Source organism: Argopecten irradians, chromosome 7 (genome assembly GCF_041381155.1).
Source record: "Argopecten irradians isolate NY chromosome 7, Ai_NY, whole genome shotgun sequence".
Lineage (NCBI taxonomy): Eukaryota > Metazoa > Mollusca > Bivalvia > Pectinida > Pectinidae > Argopecten > Argopecten irradians.
Genome location: NC_091140.1, coordinates 27,582,399 through 27,604,678, shown reverse-complemented (window position 1 = coordinate 27,604,678; position 22,280 = coordinate 27,582,399). Strand labels below are relative to the sequence as shown.

The window sequence follows — 22,280 nt, the reverse complement described above, 5'->3', positions numbered from 1 at the left end:
TACAGTATTCTAGTGTTGAATCCCTGATATGTTTGTCCTGATACAATACAGTATTATAGTGTTGAATCTCTGATATGTTTGTCCAGATACAATACAGTATTATAGTGTTGAATCCCTGTTTGTCCTGTTACAGGTAGAACACAACACTCAGCCAGTAGATGTTATTGGTAAACTACTGACCAAGTTTAAGATACAGGCCGAACCCTCAAACTACGCTCTCCACGAGATTGTATGTAATGGCTCACTTGGTAAGTCAGCGCACTGTAACTAGGTTACATTATGAAAACACTACAAGCATTTTTTAGAAATGTTATTAATCTCTATAATATCAATAACAATTTGGTCACACCACAGTCAATTATTTTACTCTAAATTGAGAAATTTCATCTTTTTTAAAGAGTCTTGTAATTTGAAAATATGTGAACCTGATGTGAGGGTATGTGATGAAAATATTAAATTTTGCATGGTCTTTGTTTAATTATATATCTAAGTTACCTCCTGTATGTTTGAGACAGTTTCCATGGTAACTGTGTGTGTTTCCTACAGAGCGACTGTTGTACCCCAAGGAGGACCTGTATAGGGTGGTAATGGCATGGACGTACTGGCAGAGTGAGTACAGCAAGACGGCCTGTCTCTGTCTGAAGCCGGCAGAACTCGCTCACAAGCTAGAGGGCTGCGTAAGTTTCCTACAATTATAATCCTGGTGTATACAAAATGTTCCCAGTGAATATTCCGTCAATCAACCTAGTGATCTTTTAGCAATAAGTTACCAGGGAATATTGAACTATCTTATATCTGATTTTGGCTGCTTAATATATAATACTTTGTGTCTTTGTAATTATATTTTTCAAAATACCATACTACACCGGTATATACAAATACATAAAGCTATCAAAAGATATTATTCACAATTGTGCATTCATATATACATGTACATGGATTTACAAGTATTTGGGAAACTCTTTAATTGGCATTTTAGAGCTATCTCACAAGTTTTTTTATAATTTTTATTGAAGAGAAAAGCTTTGAATCTATTTGCAACAACATTCATTGTATTGGTTTCAGTTTGAGCCAGGAAAAGGACCCTTTATGGAATCTCTGAAGTTCAGCAGAAAGGACAAAAATTTCAGCAAGTGCACCTTCCAGTTTATAAATAGCAAGCTGACCTACAGTAGCAATAAACTTTCTATGGTTAGTATTATTTTTTCCTGATAAATTACTCTTTATCCTGTAGTGCAGTGCCGGCTCGCTATGAATGTAATAAGTTGTAAAACAAACACCGATGAAAACTTATAGATTATAAAATTAGAATAAAGTATTCTGCAAGACTTCTGTGAATTTCATCTGAAGTGATTTTCTGTTATAGCCATTCCCAATATCATCCCAGAAGTCTGTCACCTCATGGAATGTTGAGGATTTAAGTATTTATATCGGGGCAGACCCAGAACGGAAGACTGCCAAGTAAGTATGTTTATGGAATGAATTCCTGGTAGCCTTGACAATGCTTATCTATCAGAAGTGAAGTATATATATACTGTAACAAACAATATGAAGTAGAACACACAAACATTACCACAATAAACTGTCATTTTGTAGTGTATCAAGTGGTTGTTTTATTTTCAGGTTCCCAATCACATTCCTTAAGAAAGGAGAAAGCGCGAGGTAAGTAATCTCTTACTATAGTCTGCCAACAAAGCGGGGTAAGTAATCTCTTACTATAGTCTGCCAACAAAGCAGGGTAAGTAATCTCTTACTATAGTCTGCCAACAAAGCAGGGTAAGTAATCTCTTACTATAGTCTGCCAACAAAGCAGGGTAAGTAATCTCTTACTATAGTCTGTCTACAAAGCGGGGTAAGTAATCTCTTACTATAGTCTGTCTACAAAGCGGGGTAAGTAATCTCTTACTTTAGTCTGACTACAAAGATTGGTAAGTAATCTCTTATTATAGTCTGCCAACAAAGCAAGGTAAGTAATCTCTTACTATAGGCTGTCTACAAAGCGGGGTAAGTAATCTCTTATTATAGTCTGCCAACAAAGCAAGGTAAGTAATCTCTTACTATAGGCTGTCTACAAAGCGGGGTAAGTAATCTCTTATTATAGTCTGCCAACAAAGCAAGGTAAGTAATCTCTTACTATAGGCTGTCTACAAAGTGGGGAAAGTAATCTCTTATTATAGTCTGCCAACAAAGCGAGGTAAGTAATCTCTTACTATAGTCTGCCAACAAAGTGGGATAAGTAATCACTTACTAAAGTCTGTCTACAAAGCGAGGTAAGTAATCTCTTACTATAGTCTGCCAACAAAGTGGGGTAAGTAATCTCTTACTATAGTCTGTCTACAAAGCGAGGTAAGTAATCTCTTACTATAGGCTGTCTACAAAGCGGGGTAAGTAATCTCTTATTATAGTCTGCCAACAAAGCAAGGTAAGTAATCTCTTACTATAGGCTGTCTACAAAGCAAGGTAAGTAATCTCTTACTATAGGCTGTCTACAAAGCGGGGTCATATTCCCAGTATTAGTGACAGATGGTTTTGTAAAACTTTTAGTCAACAAAGTTTGTAAGTTCATACAGAATCTTTTTCATTTTAATCAATGACATCATGTTGACTGTCTATAGAAGTTTAGACCAAAAAATATTTTAGTAGGATGAAATTTTGCTTACTATTTCGGGGGCAATATGAACTCACAAAATTAAGTTGTCGTTAAACTGTTGCCATTGTGTCATGATTGAGGATAGGAGAGTAGTAATGAGTTTGGTTTTGTATATTACAGTCATACTAAGGAGAAGCTGCTATTTGGGCACACCCTGAGTTTTGGATCAGAAAAAGACCAGTTAGAATGGGCCGCTGCCATGGTCAAGGCACAGGTAATGTACAGTAATAATGCTACTTTTGAGGGTGTTTTAAAGGCTAGTTCTAAATTCAGTCTCTCTATAGACTGTGGAAATAGCTTTAATAGTTATTTTTATGTTGTTTATCAAAATTAAGGCTGTGCATGGTGATGTATTTCTATGCTGTAATGTAAATAGATAAATTGCTTTTAGTCATGATACATAACTAAGTTTACATCTTTTTCATAAATGAGGTAATAGAGAAGAAATATAAAAAAAAATATAATGAAACTAAGGTATAAGGTTTTTCTCCACAGAATCCTGGACCCCTGACGATATGGACTGGTAAAACCTAAGGTAGGTGTTCTCTGTTTTTGTCATGACTGGTCTGTATATTACAAAGTTATCTCCCTTGTGAGTAGGTATCCATTGTGATTTAATTTTTTTGTAAGTGAAACTCATTTGAAAAGTATGGCTCTGTAATTGTAATATGCAAAGACAGAATAATGGAAATCAGTAATGGGGGTGGGGAATAAAAGCCCAATAAGCCTAAATATGAACATAAATTGGAAGAATTGAGTCATCTTTTTAGGTCATCTGACCCAAAGGGCCTACAGCATGCTGGCATGAAGGCCTACCAAGTGTGTTCAAATGAATGACCTTGATCTTCAATCAAGGTCACAGGGGTCAAATAGGCTAAAATCTTTAAACAAATTCTTCTCAATAACTGAAAGACCCAGGGTACTGCAATCTGATTAAAATACAGATCCTTATTATCACTACTTGGGTAAGAGGATTTAACAACATCCCATTAGGAGTCATGTCCAGGTGACCTTTGGAGATAGCCGATCAAATTGCTGCCTACAAAATCTTAAAGGTGAATTTCTGTGGACGAAATTGTTTATGAAAGCTGTCAGAATTATTTTCATGTAGGTAGTCATCTTGCCCAAAGAACACAACAAAGCCAATTGCATATGTATATTGGGGCAAAATGGCATTGTCAATTCATTAAGCAATGTAAAGAAAATTAATTTGATGTGAAGTACACATGGTATAAAGGTCATCCAAACATGACCCCTCATGGGATGTTGTCAGATCCTCTATTGTACGGAGTGGTTATAAGCATCTGCATTTCAATCATATTGAGGGTACTGATATTTGTCCTGTAACATGCTGGGATGAAGGTCACCAAGTTTGTTCAAATGAATGACCTTAATGGTCATTCAAGGTCACAGGGGTCAAATAGGCTTAAACCTTTAAACACCTTCTTTTGAATAACTAAAAGGCCTATACACTGGTAACCCAAAATGTGTTAATCTTGCCGAAACTTGTTAGAATAACGGCAGAATACTTAATTTTTAACAAGTTTCGGCAGGATTAGCATATGTGCTTTTTTATTCAGTATTAACCCTTTATATTAAGACTTTTCCTCAGAATTCCAATTCGATTAATAAAATTAAGTATTTCTGCCGTAAAATTTTTAAAGTATTTTTCTGTCCGCCGTGGGTCGTGACGGCTGACGGCCGAATAACAGAGGGTATCAGTCACAATTACCCAACTTCGTTACGTGCACGGCTATTTATTGCTACATTGTCGGAGGTTGGGAATCGCCAAACTTTTCCGATGTGACGGTGAAATTAACAGATTCGGCGATAGAATTAAGAGTTTCTGCGTTTATATTCAGTGTTTCTGCGTTTATATTCAATGTTTCTGCGCTAATATTAACACATTTCGTCGCTTACATCGAGCGGGCGCGCCGAGCCGTGACGGCCGAGCACACGGCTTACACAGGTAAACTTTACCTTGTGAAACGAGACTTACAGTACGTACAGCCGCCAGCCGATTGTACCTGTAAAATAATTTATGTTTACAATTCTCTTTTCCCCTTTAAAAATACATATACCCTAATTATCCTATTCTCCTACATGTATATTTTGTTGTTTTCTTTCCCGCGTCTCGTCATTTGAGCTATGCATTTTGCATCTTTTTTCGGAAGAGTTCCGATATGAGCGGTAACAAATGTACACGGGGATTAACTATGACAAACAAATTATGTGTTTGATTATGTGCAATTACATGTATGTATATTCTTCTCACAAATTTGAATTGTTGACGATATTAAAATAAGATCGTTTTCCATAAAATAAATAAATATTTGTTATTTACAGACGTTTTGAAAGATATTTTGCTGTTGCCTTTAATTGTAAAATGCTGATTAAGTGTTTATACATAATGATCTGCTTTTCAGGTTTGCTGAATTGATTTGATATACATGTACATTAAACGACCGATATCATATTCTGGTAATTATTTGATGTACTTTGTTGCACGTAATGCCAGTATAGAGGCCAAACTTAACTGGTGAACTAATACGATAAAATTTAATTCATATTGTCAGAAACAATTATACATATATGTTTCTGATTAAATACATGTTTAGTTTTAAGAAGTATTCGTCAATTATTTATAATAAAATTATAAATAGTATACACGTGTCAATTTTCAGTTGTTTTTATTCATGCTAAAGATATATAATTCGTAATATATAAATGCGTATTTTCGAGTGTTCATGGGTCTTTTTGTGATATTTGGGTAGCCATGAAAATGGCTTTTTTTATAAAGGATTGGCTGATTATAAGATCAAGCCCTCATGTGTCTGATGGCCCGGTCAATGCTGTTGGAGAAAGCAACTTCCGCCGACGGTTTCAGGTGTGTACCATCTTTAGCTCGGATTGAGGTTGTCTTCAACAAGGATTTGTCTTCAACAAGTCTCTGTCGTGTTGCCAAATGATGTCAGGGTGTTGTTTCTTCATCATTCTGTTGATAAGTGATGCGGTCTTGTTGAATTTGCGATCGTGTCTCGGAAAAAGCTCGCCGAACATCACCACTTCTACACCCTGGGCGATAAACAGTTGATGGATTTCTTGAAGAAGTCCAATTGTACGGGCCGTTGACTGGTCAGCGATGTCATTTTCGCCTATCTGTACAAAGACGGAGTGATAGATGGAAAAATCTTCGGCTAGTACGATGTCTCTCAGCTGTCGAAGCTTCAAACCACCTCGTCTGAAGGCATGGAATGACCAATTGGGTAGTGGTATTTCTTCTTTTCTCCATCGGGCGATGAGGCGTCTGATAAAGCTGTGACCGAGGATGCAGGTCTTCTTGGTGTCGCTGGACAGGTATCGGTAGGTTGCTTCTTGAAAGGTATTCATGTTGTATGATACTATAAAGGATTGTGTGAGGGAGTATTTATAGCCTTGGCCACTGATATTTTGTGTCAGAATGACAAAGACTATAAAATCAAAACAATATTCCGGCAATTAAGAAGTTTAATTAGTCATTAAAAAGATCACTCTTTCTCACAATTGTTTTTTTTATTTGATATTACATAATTACATGTTTGACTTAAATAAACAATGGTGATATACTGTCTTTGCTAATTAGTCAGTGTTATGGTAAAGGTTTTTACTACTACCCTAATTACGAGGCCATGCCCAGGCCTATGTTATTACAACGAAGCGAACTTAGCTTGGTCATGTATGATTTCTTTTGTGTCGTCAAAGAGAGGTACTCTGGATACGACCATAAGGAGAGTAGTATAGGGAGCTGTATTCATCGATTGGTTAAATGATAAAACGTGTATATTTCTTCAATTTCCAGTTTACACATAATGGTAGTGAGGTTTCAACGAATTTTTTTAAAATTATTATTTCTTTGTCGATTAACTTATTGAATCTGAAACTTAACGACATACATTAATTTTTTTATACGTTTCTGATTCAGTATGCATTTTTTATACTCGTGACGTCGTTTCACCTAAAAATATCTTTAAAAGGGTTTTTTCCTAATATTACTATCACTGGACAATATTAAAAACGTCTTTAAAAGCAACTGGTTAGCTGGGGATATTTGTTAGATCTATGTACAACTCGTTATAGGAAATGACATCGGGATATACCGGTGTCTGTATTAATCATCCTATCTTATTTCTTAAAAAGAGACACAAAAGTGAAAATAATATTGGTTTGAATAAATAACCTGATGAACCGTCATGGCACGAATCGAATAAAGCACTAATAAAGAAGGTCACATAATAACAGAATTTTCATACAATTTTCAGTTTAAGAGCACACCTTTCGAAACCCAGTTACTGGGAGTTATCATAGCTGGCATGTTATTTATTACACCATAAAATACACATTAACATGGAATATTGTGTCAACACAAACCGACCAACGGCTAGCAATTTTTTCAAAGCTATATTTAGTGCGTGACGTAATCGATACACAACGTCACTATGATAAACATAAAATATCATATGAACGATCACTGTGCTATACATTTGTTAAAAATTATATACTCAAAATGCTAATCAACGAAAGACAGAGACTAGATTGTCAGTGAAGTTCGGGAAGACCCTTTTTAACCCAGTACACTTTAATGGGGGTTTACAAAGAATGAACTTTACAAAAAAAAAAACTTATTGCCAGTATATGTTCTTCTCTCACTGTCAGGTGTATTATATTACCTGTACATTTACTTATATGTTGTCGCCATAGATACACCTCTCAGGTGTACTGTGTACCGCACACGTGTCATCCGACTAATTAACTCCACAGATAACGGACGCTTTGGACAAATTTAGCTATATTGCTTGCCCTATTGGGGCCATCCTGACACCACGGGAGCTAGCTAGCAGTACCCTGCGGGGTTACGAAAGGGATGGGTATGCATTTTGGGGAGCTCGAAGTGAGAAAAATGGCCGACGATAGTTGTATACACTTTTTCAATGCGATCATATGTGTATGATTTTTAACACCAGAAACACAGTCATACAGCTACCTAATAATTTAATGAGACCATAGTATATATATATAGTTTCATATGTAGCGTATGTCTAATTTCTGTGAGCACTTTTTTACACCGCGGTCGCTTATAATAAGATGATAATATGATACTAAGGATTTTTGTCTAAAATACATCCTTGATGATACCAATGACGTATGTGAGGTGAATAAGTCACGCTGGGTTTTAGGCAAGTACGACGTAGGAGCTTTTGCGTTTGTGTACTGACCGTGACGTTGGGCGACGACTGATTTTCCGTTGATATCCGCCGGCGCAGCCTTTGATGTAGCTTGTGGGTGCGAGGGTTACCGTCTTACTTTCTGAATCGTCATTTCATGAGTTGTCGTATTTTTTAACAAAAAATTTAAGACATATCTTCTAAATCTTCCGTCCTTAAAGCAAGTACTAAACGTTGTGAAATTTTATTAACTTTACATTGGTGTTTCGTTGGACTCGATTTCCCGGTTTGTCTAGCGTTACGCGTGGTGTTTAGTAGGGTAAAGAGACAGTTCTCACTTATAAATCCTTGATGATACTTTTGACGATGTTGGGATACAAAATGGGGGTGGTTTCAGTACCAAGTATTTATGAATTGGCATATATAATACATTCACTTTATATATATAATCATTGACACACACGCCATATTGCAAGTCAGCAATTTTAGGAGATTCACGTAACAGTACATCCGGGTACTCGGTAATCTGTACACATTTACATTTTTATTATGATAAAATGGTGCGTTAGTCCGATAACTATTAGGCCTAAATCAAGCTCAAAAAGTGTTAATAAAATACGGAACACGATAACATATATACAAGGATTTATAAGGATTTATAAGCATTTATAATTCCATGATATATTTAAAGGATTTGTGCAGTCAAAAATGATAATTTCAGTTTATGCTGGAAATGGCTTTATTAGACCGTGTAGAAACCTCTCCGTGCCGCGCGCGACCGGAATAACCTGTCAACCGCCGATATCGAGGTCAAATTTTCTGACCGCCCGATTATGCATATTTTCTAGCCCTAAACCGTGTGACGTCACAATAGTGAAATAAAATCTGAAATCTGAATCTGAATAGTCCGTGGCTTATTGCTGTACTTTAACTGATGTGCTATCACTTACATCGACGGTCACAGGAAAATCCGATCAAAGATTTTTTTTATGATTACTTTTGAGTGAAGTTAATCGTACAATAACTTTGTCTCGAATATAAATAATTAAAAGAGTGAAATTCGATGTTTCAAATACTCTAATTTGTGCTCTAATAGCAGGTATCTTCGTGTAATTATGAAAGAAAATCCACACAGAAATAAAAGTTTCCGATTTTTTGTCGAGGAGTTCAGCAACGAATACGCTTTAATTAAATAATATTTTCCTGTAGTCTGTATCTTTGATACATTGTGAATTGCAAAGTTTGTGACTGTAGAATGAAATTTTACGTAACATTTGAAGAAATTCTTGATTAAAGCATCAAGGATATGATGCTTGACATACGTACACACCGATGATTTATCATTACAAACATTGTGTTGTGTGTTGCTAACCGAATAAATCGAGATACATTTATTACAATACATTAAAACGTTTCAACATGTGGTAGAAAGAATTTACTTTCGATATTATAAAAGATCTAAATATTGAGATATTAAGCAAAACAAACTATTTTTTCAGACCGTGCGGTCGCTTTCAATTTTTAATAGATATACATATGTAGATACACCGACATTATAGATATATAATTAGCCATGCCTTTGGTTTGATGGTTATGTAATACCTTGACCAGGATGTTGTTTACCTGTACACAACGCCATTCATCGAACTCACCTGTAATTACCTGGCCGCGGGCAATTTGCTATTCGGTGGACTATATCGGGTATTTGCTATTGTCTTACTGTCAATCAGGTTAGGACATCCGTTAATTGGATTGTGATTTGAATTATGGAAACCCCGTACATCTATGCTCTAGGTTTTTTTTATTGTCACCTCCATTTTTAGAATGAAGATGTAAAAGCAAATGGAAATAAAATATACCTGATCATACCTAGGAATACATATTACATACACATATATATATATGTCGTACGCAGGTAAAACAAAAATGGAAGGTGACTTATTCAGAAACAAAAATGGTTCTAAGAACTAGTTCAACTAAAGGTTTAACCTTAAAAATTATTCCAGTCTAGACTGTAATTACGGAATCGTGGCATATAGCAATCTCCAGTAATTTCTAAGGTATTAGTAAAAATTCTAAGCATGTATTTTCACCGTTTCGAATCTTAATGTACATGTATAGTCATACAAGAAGGGTTACAACATTATCACACTAAATATACTTATTTAAATATCACTTAGTATATTTTTAAAAAGGTACAAGATATTATATCTATTTTTAATGCCTGTATACGAGTAATTTCAATTTTCATTTGAACACTGTATGTGGTTACTTTTTGGATTATACGATAAATGTTCATATATCATACTATTAAATCTCGGTATGATATACAAAACGGTCGACAATGAATATACTATTAAGGATTTAGTATAATTTTGAAATAATGAATTTACACTTAAACTGTAATATAGGAACATATATCAGAAATACCATTGATGTATTTCTGCTTTTTAGTAAACGTTATGGATAAAGTTTCAAAGGCAACAATAGAGAGCAACCAACTAAATGATTTTACATAGACCACAGTGTTAAACTTTGTTAAAGTTTTGTACTGTATTATTAAAACAAAGGAATATTAGTTAGCTGTTGTGTTCTATAATTAAAGTCTAGGTTCTCTTATAACACTAAATAGAAAAAAAAGTTTGGGTCCTTCTGCTCAAACTCCAACCAGGGTAGCTTTATTGAAATCAGGCGCATTTTGCACTAAAAAATCCGGAAATTCTAATGGTTTTACCTATTCATTATCAAAGTTGATATTTTGAACCTAAATCTCAATATGAATTTCCAAATTCATATCATGGTTATCTAGGAATAATTACCTGTCAGAAAACATTTTTACTTTTGAAATTCATAATTAGCCAGCCAATCAGCGGCCGGGTTAAAATTCTATCCTGGGCTCAATCTTGTATACACAGGGGCCATTTCGAAGGTCTTTTTTTTATTTAGTTGGTTGATCCCTATAGCAGAAATTAAAATTCCAATACTCACCTATGATGTAAAGTGTATTTCGGCTGTATGTCAAATTTGTAATATGAACTTAATCGGTCAAGTGGTTTGTCCAGGACAGGGCTTCACCTTCGGACAGTCACCCGCGGAGTAATTCTGAAAACATGAAATATTGAACTTACACACTGTGTTGATTAATTGCAAATTATGTATTAAATATTGAAATAGTATTAATGTTGTTTAAGTTAATTATTGGTTACATCATTAAACTTTCTGAATATAATGAAAAAATAGGAAAAGTCCCCAGCCAAGGGGAGATAATCCATTACATAATCAGGTACCCCTATAATATAGAAAATGTCAAGATTTTGGAAGAAAACCAGATATACCAAACCTTTTACATATTTTAAATTTACCAGGAACATGGTTCTAGAGCCTTTCTGTTTAAAATAAACAAATTAAACAAAGATCAAACCTGTAATGAGCACAAAAGATGCATGTCTTTGTCCGTGACTGGAATCTGTGCAACCAACATATATTTCCGGAAATCTTGAGTGACCCTGAAACACCATTAATATGTTTCATTAACAGAAAAAATATTCACAAAATGATATTTTTATCATTATAACATAAAATGCATACTTTTAATAAACTTATTAGCCCTAATATTACAATTAATCAGTACAATTAGTTAAATTGGCTTACCTGAGATGAACACCCCCCCCCCCCCCCCCCCAATTATACCTGGCAGGTATAAATACCACAACCAAACTAGACATTATGTAATACAATATAATTGTCTCCCCTTAATGTTACCAATTTCAAATGTATAAGCTGTAACGTATGTTTTATACCTTTATGGCTTTCGGCACTCCAATATGGCAGAGACCCCCCCCCCTCCCTCTTGATTTGACCGCTAATTCCTGGTTCACCTAAACCGGAACATGCATACAGTTCCGTGAACTAAATTCTGACAACTGAGGAGACCATGCACCGCGCACCCATGTGATCGTACCCATCTGATGTTAAACGCACATGTCACACGTTTATAGCCGTGCTAATTACCTGAATCTACGTTATATGTACCATTAACTTACTGGCCAATTCTAAATAAACTGCATGCATAGTCACAGTGACACGTATTATTCTAAAACTTGGCGACTTACCTTTGTATCTATGGACTCACTCGGCTCCAGTGACTGACTCTTATACTTCCGGTTGCGTTCGCTATAGAGAGCAACCAACTAAATGATTTTACATAGACCACAGTGTTAAACTTTGTTAAAGTTTTGTACTGTATTATTAAAACAAAGGAATATTAGTTAGCTGTTGTGTTCTATAATTAAAGTCTAGGTTCTCATATAACACTAAATAGAAAAAAAAGTTTGGGTCCTTCTGCTCAAACTCCAACCAGGGTAGCTTTATTGAAATCAGGCGCATTTTGCACTAAAAATCCGGAAATTCTAATGGTTTTACCTATTCATTATCAAAGTTGATATTTTGAACCTAAATCTCAATATGAATTTCCAAATTCATATCATGGTTATCTAGGAATAATTACCTGTCAGAAAACATTTTTACTTTTGAAATTCATAATTAGCCAGCCAATCAGCGGCCGGGTTAAAATTCTATCCTGGGCTCAATCTTGTATACACAGGGGCCATTTCGAAGGTCTTTTTTTTATTTAGTTGGTTGATCCCAATATAGATATACATATTATTTTCGGTATAAGTTCGGTACTGTAACTCCAATCACATAACTGATAACCGTCCACATTTTATTTTTACTCAAAAACGGTGCCGTGTTTGCATCATATCGTTATAGCAGAAGTTTGAATGAAATAAAAACACGGATTCTAGATATATTCATGCTAAATTTTGGGATTTTACTCGTTAAAAAAGATAGTGTTACATTATACTTTTTTTTTATTACACTGAAATTTACATCATATGCTATCTAAATCTCAGTCCAGACTGATCCGAACATCATTTTGATATCGCTATCAAATTGGACTGATTATCTAATCTAAAGTTAAATATATGCTTGTTTGAATTTTTGAAGTGGTGTAAATGGAATGTTTTGAAACTGAAAATATCTACATCATAAAGCTAGAATAACCATTTACTCGAAAAACTCAAATTGTAGATCTAACGTATACGTATATATATGCTGTATACATGTATAGTACTAGGCTTACCTTGCGTCACGGCTCGGCGTGCCCGCTCGATGTAAGCGACGAAATGTGTTAATATAAACGCAGAAACATTGAATATAAACGGAGAAACATTGAAACGCAGAAATAAATAAATACTGGAATATTACCAGAATATGATATCAGTCGTTTTATGTATATCAAATCAATTCAGCAAACCTGAAAAGCAGATCATTATGTATAACACTTAATCAGCATTTTACAGAAACGACATTTTACAGAACGACGTCGACAATGTTATTAAATGGTCTGAGACATGGAACATGGAATTTAACACCAAAAAGTGCAAACACATGTCTATTGGAAATTTACATCAACATGACAACTTCTGCTACAAAATGGGCACAAATGAAGAAATAAGCAAATGTAGTTCGGAAAAAGATCTTGGTGTTACATTCGATTCTCACCTCAAATTTAGTCAGCATGTAAATAATTCAGTCTCTAAAGCCAACCGAATTACAGGATTGATATTCAAAACATTCAGCTATATCAACAAAGACATGTTTTTGAACCTTTACAAAACTCTTGTCAGGCCTCATCTGGAATACGGATCATGCGTTTGGAACCAAATTTCCATTAAGGACCAAATTTTGATTGAAAATGTCCAAAGACGAGCTACAAAAAGAGTGAAAGGTTTACACAACCTGACGTATGAACAACGTCTCAGATCACTAGGAATACCAAGTCTTCAATATCGACGGAAACGAGCAGATATTGTCCAGGTCTACAAAATAATCAATGACATCGATATTATGGACAAGGACAAGCTCTTTACGATGTCTCCTGTTACTGTCACCAGAGGGCACTCGAAAAAGATTCTGAAGCGCGGGGCAAGATTGAATGTCACAAAGAACAAATTCAACAGTAGAACTGTGGATACATGGAACAGTCTACCTGAAAATGTGGTATCTGCAATGACTCTGAACTCATTTAAGTCACGCCTGAACAAGCACTGGCACAATGAGCCCTCTAAATTCACTCCTACATGTTTTTTAATGTTACTTGATTGGACAACTATTGTATACAAGGATACGCCTCCAGAAGCCATTGAGCTTACAACGGTGTTAATTTACATAATTACATAATTACATAATTACAATTAAAGGCAACAGCAAAATATCTTTCAAAACGTCTGTAAATCACAAATATTTATTTATTTTATGGAAAACGATCTTATTTTAATATCGTCAACAATTCAAATTTGTGAGAAGAATATACATACATGTAATTGCACATAATCAAACACATAATTTGTTTGTCATAGTTAATCCCCGTGTATATACACATTCATTTGTTACCGCTCGTATCGGAACTCTTCCGAAAAAAGGTGCAAAATGCATAGCTCAAATGACGAGACGCGGGAAAGAAAACAACACAAGATAGGAGAATAGGATAATGAGGATATATGTATTTTTAAAGGGGAAAAGAGAATTGTAAACATAATTATTTTACAGGTACAATCGGCTGGCGGCTGTACGTACTGTAAGTCTCGTTTCACAAGGTAAAGTTTACCTGTGTAAGCCGTGTGCTCGGCCGTCACGGCTCGGCGCGCCCGCTCGATGTAAGCGACGAAATGTGTTAATATTAGCGCAGAAACATTGAATATAAACGCAGAAACACTGAATATAAACGCAGAAACTCTTAATTCTATCGCCGAATCTGTTAATTTCACCGTCACATCGGAAAAGTTTGGCGATTCCCAACCTCCGACAATGTAGCAATAAATAGCCATGCACGTAACGAAGTTGGGTAATTGTGACTGATACCCTCTGTTATTCGGCCGTCAGCCGTCACGACCCACGGCGGACAGAAAAATACTTAATTTTACGGCAGAAATACTTAATTTTATTAATCGAATTGGAATTCTGAGGAAAAGTCTTAATATAAAGGGTTAATACTGAATAAAAAAGCACATATGCTAATCCTGCCGAAACTTGTTAAAAATTAAGTATTCTGCCGTTATTCTAACAAGTTTCGGCAAGATTAACACATTTTGGGTTACCAGTGATACCTTATATTAAGCCTATGATAGCTGGGATGAAGAGCTACCTAGTTTGATTGAATGAATGACCTTGATAGTCATTCAAGGTTACATGGTTCAAATAGACTAAAACCTTTAACCAACTTCTTTCTAAGAGGCCTAGAGACCTGATATTAAGCCTGTGATATGCTGGGATGAAGGGCTATAAAGTTTGTTTAAAATGAATTACCTTGACCTTCATTTAAGGTCACAGGGGTCAAAAAAATTTAAACTACTTCTTGTGAATAACTAAGAGGCCTATACCTTATATTTGGCATGTGATTTGATTAAAATCTTTAAATGACTTCTTGTAAATAACTAAGAGGCCTAGAGACTGGATATTGGACTTGTAGCATGGTGTGGATGAAGGGACCTTCATTAATGGTCTAATTCATCAAATATATAAGAACCTGAACTTCTTCTATTAAAAGAGCTCTGTTGTATTGCCTTAATTGTTTGCCACTACTATATTCTTTGAGGTGTTTTATTGTGCCAGTAGTCAGATGACCGTTAAGGCCCATGGGCCTCTTGTTTTACTTTCTCTTTAATTCCTAGCAGCTAACTGAATGTTATTGAGATTTTACTGAATGGTGTACTAATTGTATCACTCTCTTTCAGATCCAGTCTCTGTCAGAGGGCTGACCTATAAATGTCCTAGATATTGACCTTGAACTCCTGACATCACAGGAAACCTGTTTATTGGACAAGGTCATAGTTTTCAAAACGAAGGAGACAGTTATAGGAAGGGTTTGTTCAGTAGGCGAAAAAGTCACCTGAGTCATTCAAGATTCCTATGACTCATGCGAAGATGTTTGTGTGTGAAACTAGAGAGAGAATCTCCATAAAACACCACATCAACTTCATCCTCTTTACAGGAATGCCTTTCTGTGTACTGTACAAGAGGAGGGTCCCACAAATACATTACATCAGACCAGGTCAGAAAGGTCACCACTAGAATGTGACTCTTTTAAGATGATGTTTGACATGATTCTTCTGCAAAAGATAAATCCCTTGTGATGATATAAGGTGGAGGAATAGAGAGAGATAGAAGTCGTTATCTCTAATTGGTTTGGTCCTGTTTCCAGACCTACCAAACATTGTGTGCAATAAGATGTAAGAGGACTGCTGGTGGGAAGTGTGATCACTAGGGCCAATTTGTTGTGAACATTCATACTAGCCAAATGTACATAGCCTTGTCTATCAGTTAAATATTGACATGTGTGTTATTGTTACTTAAAAATCTCACATTCAATCTCGTGGATACATCCATATACATATATATATATATGTTCAATATGATTTAGTTGTTGTATTTTTGTCTACTTAATGGCAGAAAAACAACCGAGAAACACAAATGAACATTCTAGAACAAAATCCCCAATGGGGAGGCATATCCTAGCCATGAAGTATGTCTAAAAAGTCTGACAAAACTTCGACACTTCCTTGACATGGAGAATTGGTCCTGTGTTGAATGTCATATCCAAACCTTATTTGTGTCGACCTGTACATGTAGGTAGGATTCTACATTGTCAGAGTGGATATCCTCTCTAATCACCCTGTGGGAGTTCTCTGCTACACAGGCACACATATCTATACACTAGTGGTATAAGCTGGTATTGTCATGTGAACTAGCTCATTGTATCAGCTGTTAGCTACCTAAACCAATACAGAAGATTGAGAAGGCCAATCACTTGCCTTGCCGTGCAGGGTAAAATGGATTATGTCTCTCCCATGGATGTTAATGTCTGACCCAGATACACAACAATAGCACTGGCAGACTTGTTTCTTCTAGAGAGAAACACTATTATAGGAGTGATTAAATATGGAGATATATATTTCAGAACAAATTGTTGCAGTTGTGATGTGAATTTTTTGCTATATTTTTATGTGTATATTTGTTCATAATTTATGAATGTTTGCATAATGCATTATGCTATAGCTGTGATCTTTATATAGAGAGGTGAATATTGAACAATTAACTGCTTGTCTGTACTTCCAATATAAAAGCTATTTATAGTATATGGCATTGTTAGCACCACAGAGACACAGCACAGACATACCACAGCCTCCCAAAATACACACTAACTCACCACATACCGCACATCACATACAAGGGAGGCCACTCTGATATAGAATGTAATACACGATCACTCAACCAACCAAGCATACCACAGCCTCCCAAAATACACACTAACTCACCACATACCATACATCACTTACAAGGGAGGCAACTCTGATAGAGAATGTAATACACGATCACTCAACCAACCAAGCATACCACAGCCTCCCAAAATACACACTAACTCACCACATACCGCACATCACGTACAAGGGAGGCCACTCTGATATAGAATGTAATACACGATCACTCAACCAACCAAGCATACCACAGCCTCCCAAAATACACACTAACTCACCACATACCATACATCACGTACAAGGGAGGCAACTCTGATATAGAATGTTGCACATGATCACTCAACCAACCAAACATACTTTTCAACACCTCCAAAATGCTTATTGTGGAAAAATTGATAAAACATGTTCATATCTGATGCTTTTAGGCAACAATTGCTTTTAAATTACCAAAATTTGATAAAATCTAGCTACACATTCTTTTTTCCAAAGACTTGAGTGTTTGGTGGTATTTTGATAGGATAAGGATAAGCTGTATAATGATGGTTAGTTGTGAATATTGTTGATGTCTTTGTATCTTTGTTTATATGGTGCTTCTATATATTGATTTAGTTACTGTAAACAAACTAGAGAACAGAGAAGTAATTAAGTTTCAATATATCGGAACTAATGCAATAGAGTCGCCACAAATTTGTTGTTACAACTGAAAATTAAATTGACTTGAAAAATAAGTTTGTTTAATATATCCAGGGGTATTTTCTACAGATACAATGATGTATTGACATGTGATAATTCACTTAAAGTTTATCTGATTCCATGATAGTCTTGTTGCATACAGAATTGTTATGAATACAATTCAAACTTGACACTTTTCAGCATAATTAGCATTCAACTTTTTAAAATGTTTTAATTCCCAAAGATATTTTTTTATATACAAAGTGCTTTTTTAATATCATACATTCCAGAAACGCCCTGAATCTAAAATAACACATATCTTGAAATTTTATAGAATGTATAATATTATTACGAAGTTCTCAAGTAATGTATTTCTATTGTATTTTTGGAAGATCACACCTTAATCAACCGTATTGTTATAAAAGGTTAGTCATTCTAATTAAATACATTTTGTAATACTTGGTACTATCTTCTGTTTACACAAAAGCCTCAAGCTTATTTTTTCTAAAATTACAAAATATTTTTTACTGTCATAGACTACAGTAAGTGTAACTGTTTTGTAAACCTACAAACAAAAGCAATTAAAAAATATTTTAGAATAATTTCCATATATTTCCCCTCTATGTTAAAATTTTAGAGATAATTCTGAAATGGGACAATGCAAATTAAAATTGATGATATGTTACTGTGCTCAAATTCCCTGTTCCCTCTATAGGTATTAACTATATTCACTATGTATAGTTAATTGAAAAGAATAAAATGTGAATATTAATTAAATGTATATGATGTAAATATTTTAACAGATGGAGGAAGGGTTTGGTGCCAAATGTTATTAAAGCTGTAATTATATTCACTGTATATGATAAAGTAAGATGTACAAGTTATTGTACAAGTTAGTAGACATGCGGTAGTATATAACTGGTATTGTTTGTAATAAACAGACACTTTACATCTATAGTTTGTTATAAAAAATGATGCAAAAATTAATTGTGGATAATATTTTTTTACCCCTAATGAAATTTGGAGGTATCTACTGTAGTGTTGCCTTTGTCTGCCCTTCTTACCTAGTTGAATCATGCCACATCCAGTTTCGATTTGATATGTAGGTTGGGAAGATATGTCTAACTGACATTTCTATTTCTACGAGTTTATAACGATAGTTAAATATTATTTTAGGTATATGTGGCGCTATTAATTTAGCAGGTAAAGTGGAAACAATTACTGTTTTAGACAATATCTACTTTGTAATATGTACAAGGATTTTTTTGACAAAGAATAATAATAAAGTTTATTAGAGGTACTATTTAAATAAGAATTATGTCGTGATATGGTGCCTGCTGTTCAATGCTATTTCAATTTATATTGGAAATTTTATTGAAAAGAAATTATGTTGAAATGAAATTTGATATCATAGGGTAACCTATAGTAGCTATCAGACTATGTATTTCTAGTTTTAAATTATTACAAATTGTTTTTATTGATGTAAAAGAAATTGTAATTGTTAAGTACATTTATGTATTATTGAAAGTGAGCATGTGCAAATTGTTTGTATGGTATAGGGTATATTATCATATTAATTTGGGCTATTTTAGTCAATGTAGAGTATGTTATACAAGCCAAAGCCGTTGTAAAGTTCGGGTATTAACATTTTTGTTCATTATATATACTGTTACAGTAACACTTTATCACTACAATAAACAGTTGACTCCTGAGTATGGACAGTACCACTACCAAACAGAACATTAGTGCTGCACTGTTGTACAGTGGTTTTGTGGTTTGTCTTATCGAAAGGAATTATTCACCAAAATGTACCTATATAATTGTACCTATACCAATATTTTTATAACCTGAAAACCTGATCTGAGCAAACTTTTATTTCTGATAGATTCAAATATACAAATAAATAATGATCAATGAAATGCTAGGTTTTGAAATCATTGTGTATATTTTGCACAATTTAACAATACTTTTTCCAATTCATAATTGTGTACACCTTTATAATCAAGTTTAATACCTAAAGACTTAGTGTAATGATGTAATTAAAAAAAGAAAGACCATTGTCTGAAATCCTACGTCCTGATGAAGGATACAAGTATGCTGTTAATTTTAAGAGGAGAAAAGTGAATTGCAATAATGATAGTAACAATTTACCAGTGAATGTCAATTTAGATTGACAAAAAATATCTCTGAAGCCGTTCAACTGATAGAGAATAGAACAAAGAATTTGTTTACACTGAAAGCTCAAAATGGTTGTCTTGTTTATGACTCGAAGAATTTCTAAATTTCTTTCAACTTAATTATACATGCAGTAGTGTTTGTTGACCCAAGGTGTAAAAACCAACTTAATTATACATACAGTAGTGGTTGTTGGCCCCGTGTGTAACAAAATAGACACGTAACCTGTATGCAGTTTGTCCTCACTTAGATCATGGAGTCGTAAATGTTACCACATCCTTGATTGCCAGGGATTACAATCACTTACGATCTGCATAAGGAACACAACTGACCACAACCCATAGAAATCGAGGATGACGTTACCATGGATATCAAAAAAGGGAGAGAACTTATATAGGCATTGTGTTCAATCCCTTTTCTTTTTAATTGAAATAAAATTTTGTTGAAATTGATATAAAAAAACAAACTCAGTATCAATTAATATTCAGTCCTAACACAATTCTATTGTTACCATTGATGAATTCACAACATGTTCCTCTTCATCACCATCTATATGAATGTTATTTTCCTGACATATATACATAATCATTTGAATTCTATCCAATCTGTCTATATGTTTCTCCTATGATATACAGAAGTGAATTCTATGTTTCGGAATTTCAGGGTTCTATTTGTAAGTATTTGATAAATTAGTCATTGTTTAAAGAAATCTTCATTCTGTCATCTACTGTTCTATCTAATTGATACAAATCTGTAAATTTCTCATACTCTCGTTTGTAATGCACGAAACGCTTTAATCACAAAAATTAAGGGGAGATAATTATGTGTAATGGGATTGGATAGAGAATAACTTGTGTAGTAAATGAATGTAATTAAAACTGGATTAGGAGTACTGTACAACTATAACATGTAATGACTTGCTATATAAAGTAACTATGGCTTTGAATATCCTTATGCAATGTTGACTTACTGATGTTTACATGTAGAATTATATTATGCATGTTAAAACATTCCACAAAAGTACACGTTACAATATTAAAATTTATATCGTGACTTTATACCAATACAGAATGAAATCATATATGTTTTGTATGGCATATTCACATGTTATATTCCAATAAAACTTTACAGAGGTTAAATTATGACATTTTTTTTCTGTTGAATTTTCCCAATCTGCTCATCAATGTGTGTGCCACAATAGATTGTTGAGTTATCTCGATCACCATAAGCTAGTGAGGATTTTGGTTTGCCTTCAACTCTATATAACATGAACAGTGTAAGCAAGTTCTGTTTGTGCTTCACTCAGTGTATCCAGGGGTTACATTCACTGTTGTTATATCCACCCCTACACTATCTCATAGTAAAATTGACGTCTCTATTTGAGCATGTAGTTTGGTCATTTGATGTGCATCAAAATAATTGAATAATGGTACACTGTGAATGACTGTGTGTCTTTGAAGTTAAGCGCCACTCTCTCTGTATTCTTCTTCTGACCTGTGATTGGTCAATTTTTCTCTCCTGAACTGCCTTAAAATTTTCTATGAGATAGTCCAGAGGTGGATATAACGACTGTGGAAGTAACCCTTCGAGTATATCGAGGATACACTTGGTGATATTGCTTAGCATCAACCATTTAAATTTAATGTCATTGGTAGCTTCCTAAAATCAAGCATGAAGAATTCGATAACTTTCAGTGAATTTAATGTAATTGGTACAAGACCAGACGAGTCTGAAGGTTTACTCACCTCATAATTTAGCTGAAATGCTTTCAATCTACCGTACTTGCAGCAGAATCTATTACGTGTGTCGTATGTATAAGGAGTGTGATGTCTACTCAAAATGTTTAGGGTGCCCATTGGCCAATACATGTATTTATATTAAATCACTAGCACGCCTGATCTTGGGTGTTGTTACACATGTCCATTTCCCCTCATCCTGATTAGAGTTACTTCCCTTCATTTTACTCTGTCAGTAGCGTGAACATAGCAGACGACTGGATGGCAGGTTTGAGGCTAGAATGCCTGTTACTATCCTTTCTGAAGTCAGTGGTTTGTCTTGTAAAAGCTTGATCACATGTCCTTAAATGTCCATTGCAGATTTGTTAGAACAGCAGATTTGTTAGAACAGCAGATTTGTTAGAACAACAGATTTGTTTGAACAGCAGATTTGTTAGAACAGCAGATTTATCAGAACAGCAAATTTGTTAGAACAGCAGATTTGTTAGAACATCAAATTTGTTAGAACAGCAGATTTGTTAGAACAGCA

General features: G+C 34.6%; 2 protein-coding genes across 2 annotated transcripts in view; both read left to right on the top strand.

Moving 5' to 3' along the window:
- LOC138328029 (arf-GAP with Rho-GAP domain, ANK repeat and PH domain-containing protein 3-like) overlaps nt 1-17,525 on the top strand; it is a 40,138-nt gene extending 22,613 nt beyond the window's left edge. Inside the window, exons 6-13 of the mRNA XM_069274607.1 lie at nt 134-248; nt 547-677; nt 1,066-1,191; nt 1,367-1,461; nt 1,624-1,662; nt 2,771-2,864; nt 3,146-3,185; nt 15,648-17,525. Of these exons, the coding sequence (XP_069130708.1) occupies nt 134-248; nt 547-677; nt 1,066-1,191; nt 1,367-1,461; nt 1,624-1,662; nt 2,771-2,864; nt 3,146-3,184 (639 nt within the window). The 3' untranslated portion in view covers nt 3,185; nt 15,648-17,525. The remainder of the gene's footprint in view (nt 1-133; nt 249-546; nt 678-1,065; nt 1,192-1,366; nt 1,462-1,623; nt 1,663-2,770; nt 2,865-3,145; nt 3,186-15,647) is intronic.
- LOC138327115 (uncharacterized) lies at nt 13,348-14,094 on the top strand. Its single transcript, XM_069273099.1, has one exon. It carries the CDS (start codon nt 13,348-13,350, stop codon nt 14,092-14,094), a length of 747 nt encoding a protein of 248 aa, XP_069129200.1.
- Nucleotides 17,526-22,280: the final 4,755 nt, after the last annotated feature.

What these genes read in the sequence shown, in the direction of transcription:
- LOC138327115 (XM_069273099.1), top strand. Translation starts at nt 13,348, where the DNA reads ATGGGCACAAATGAAGAAATAAGCAAATGTAGTTCGGAAAAAGATCTT.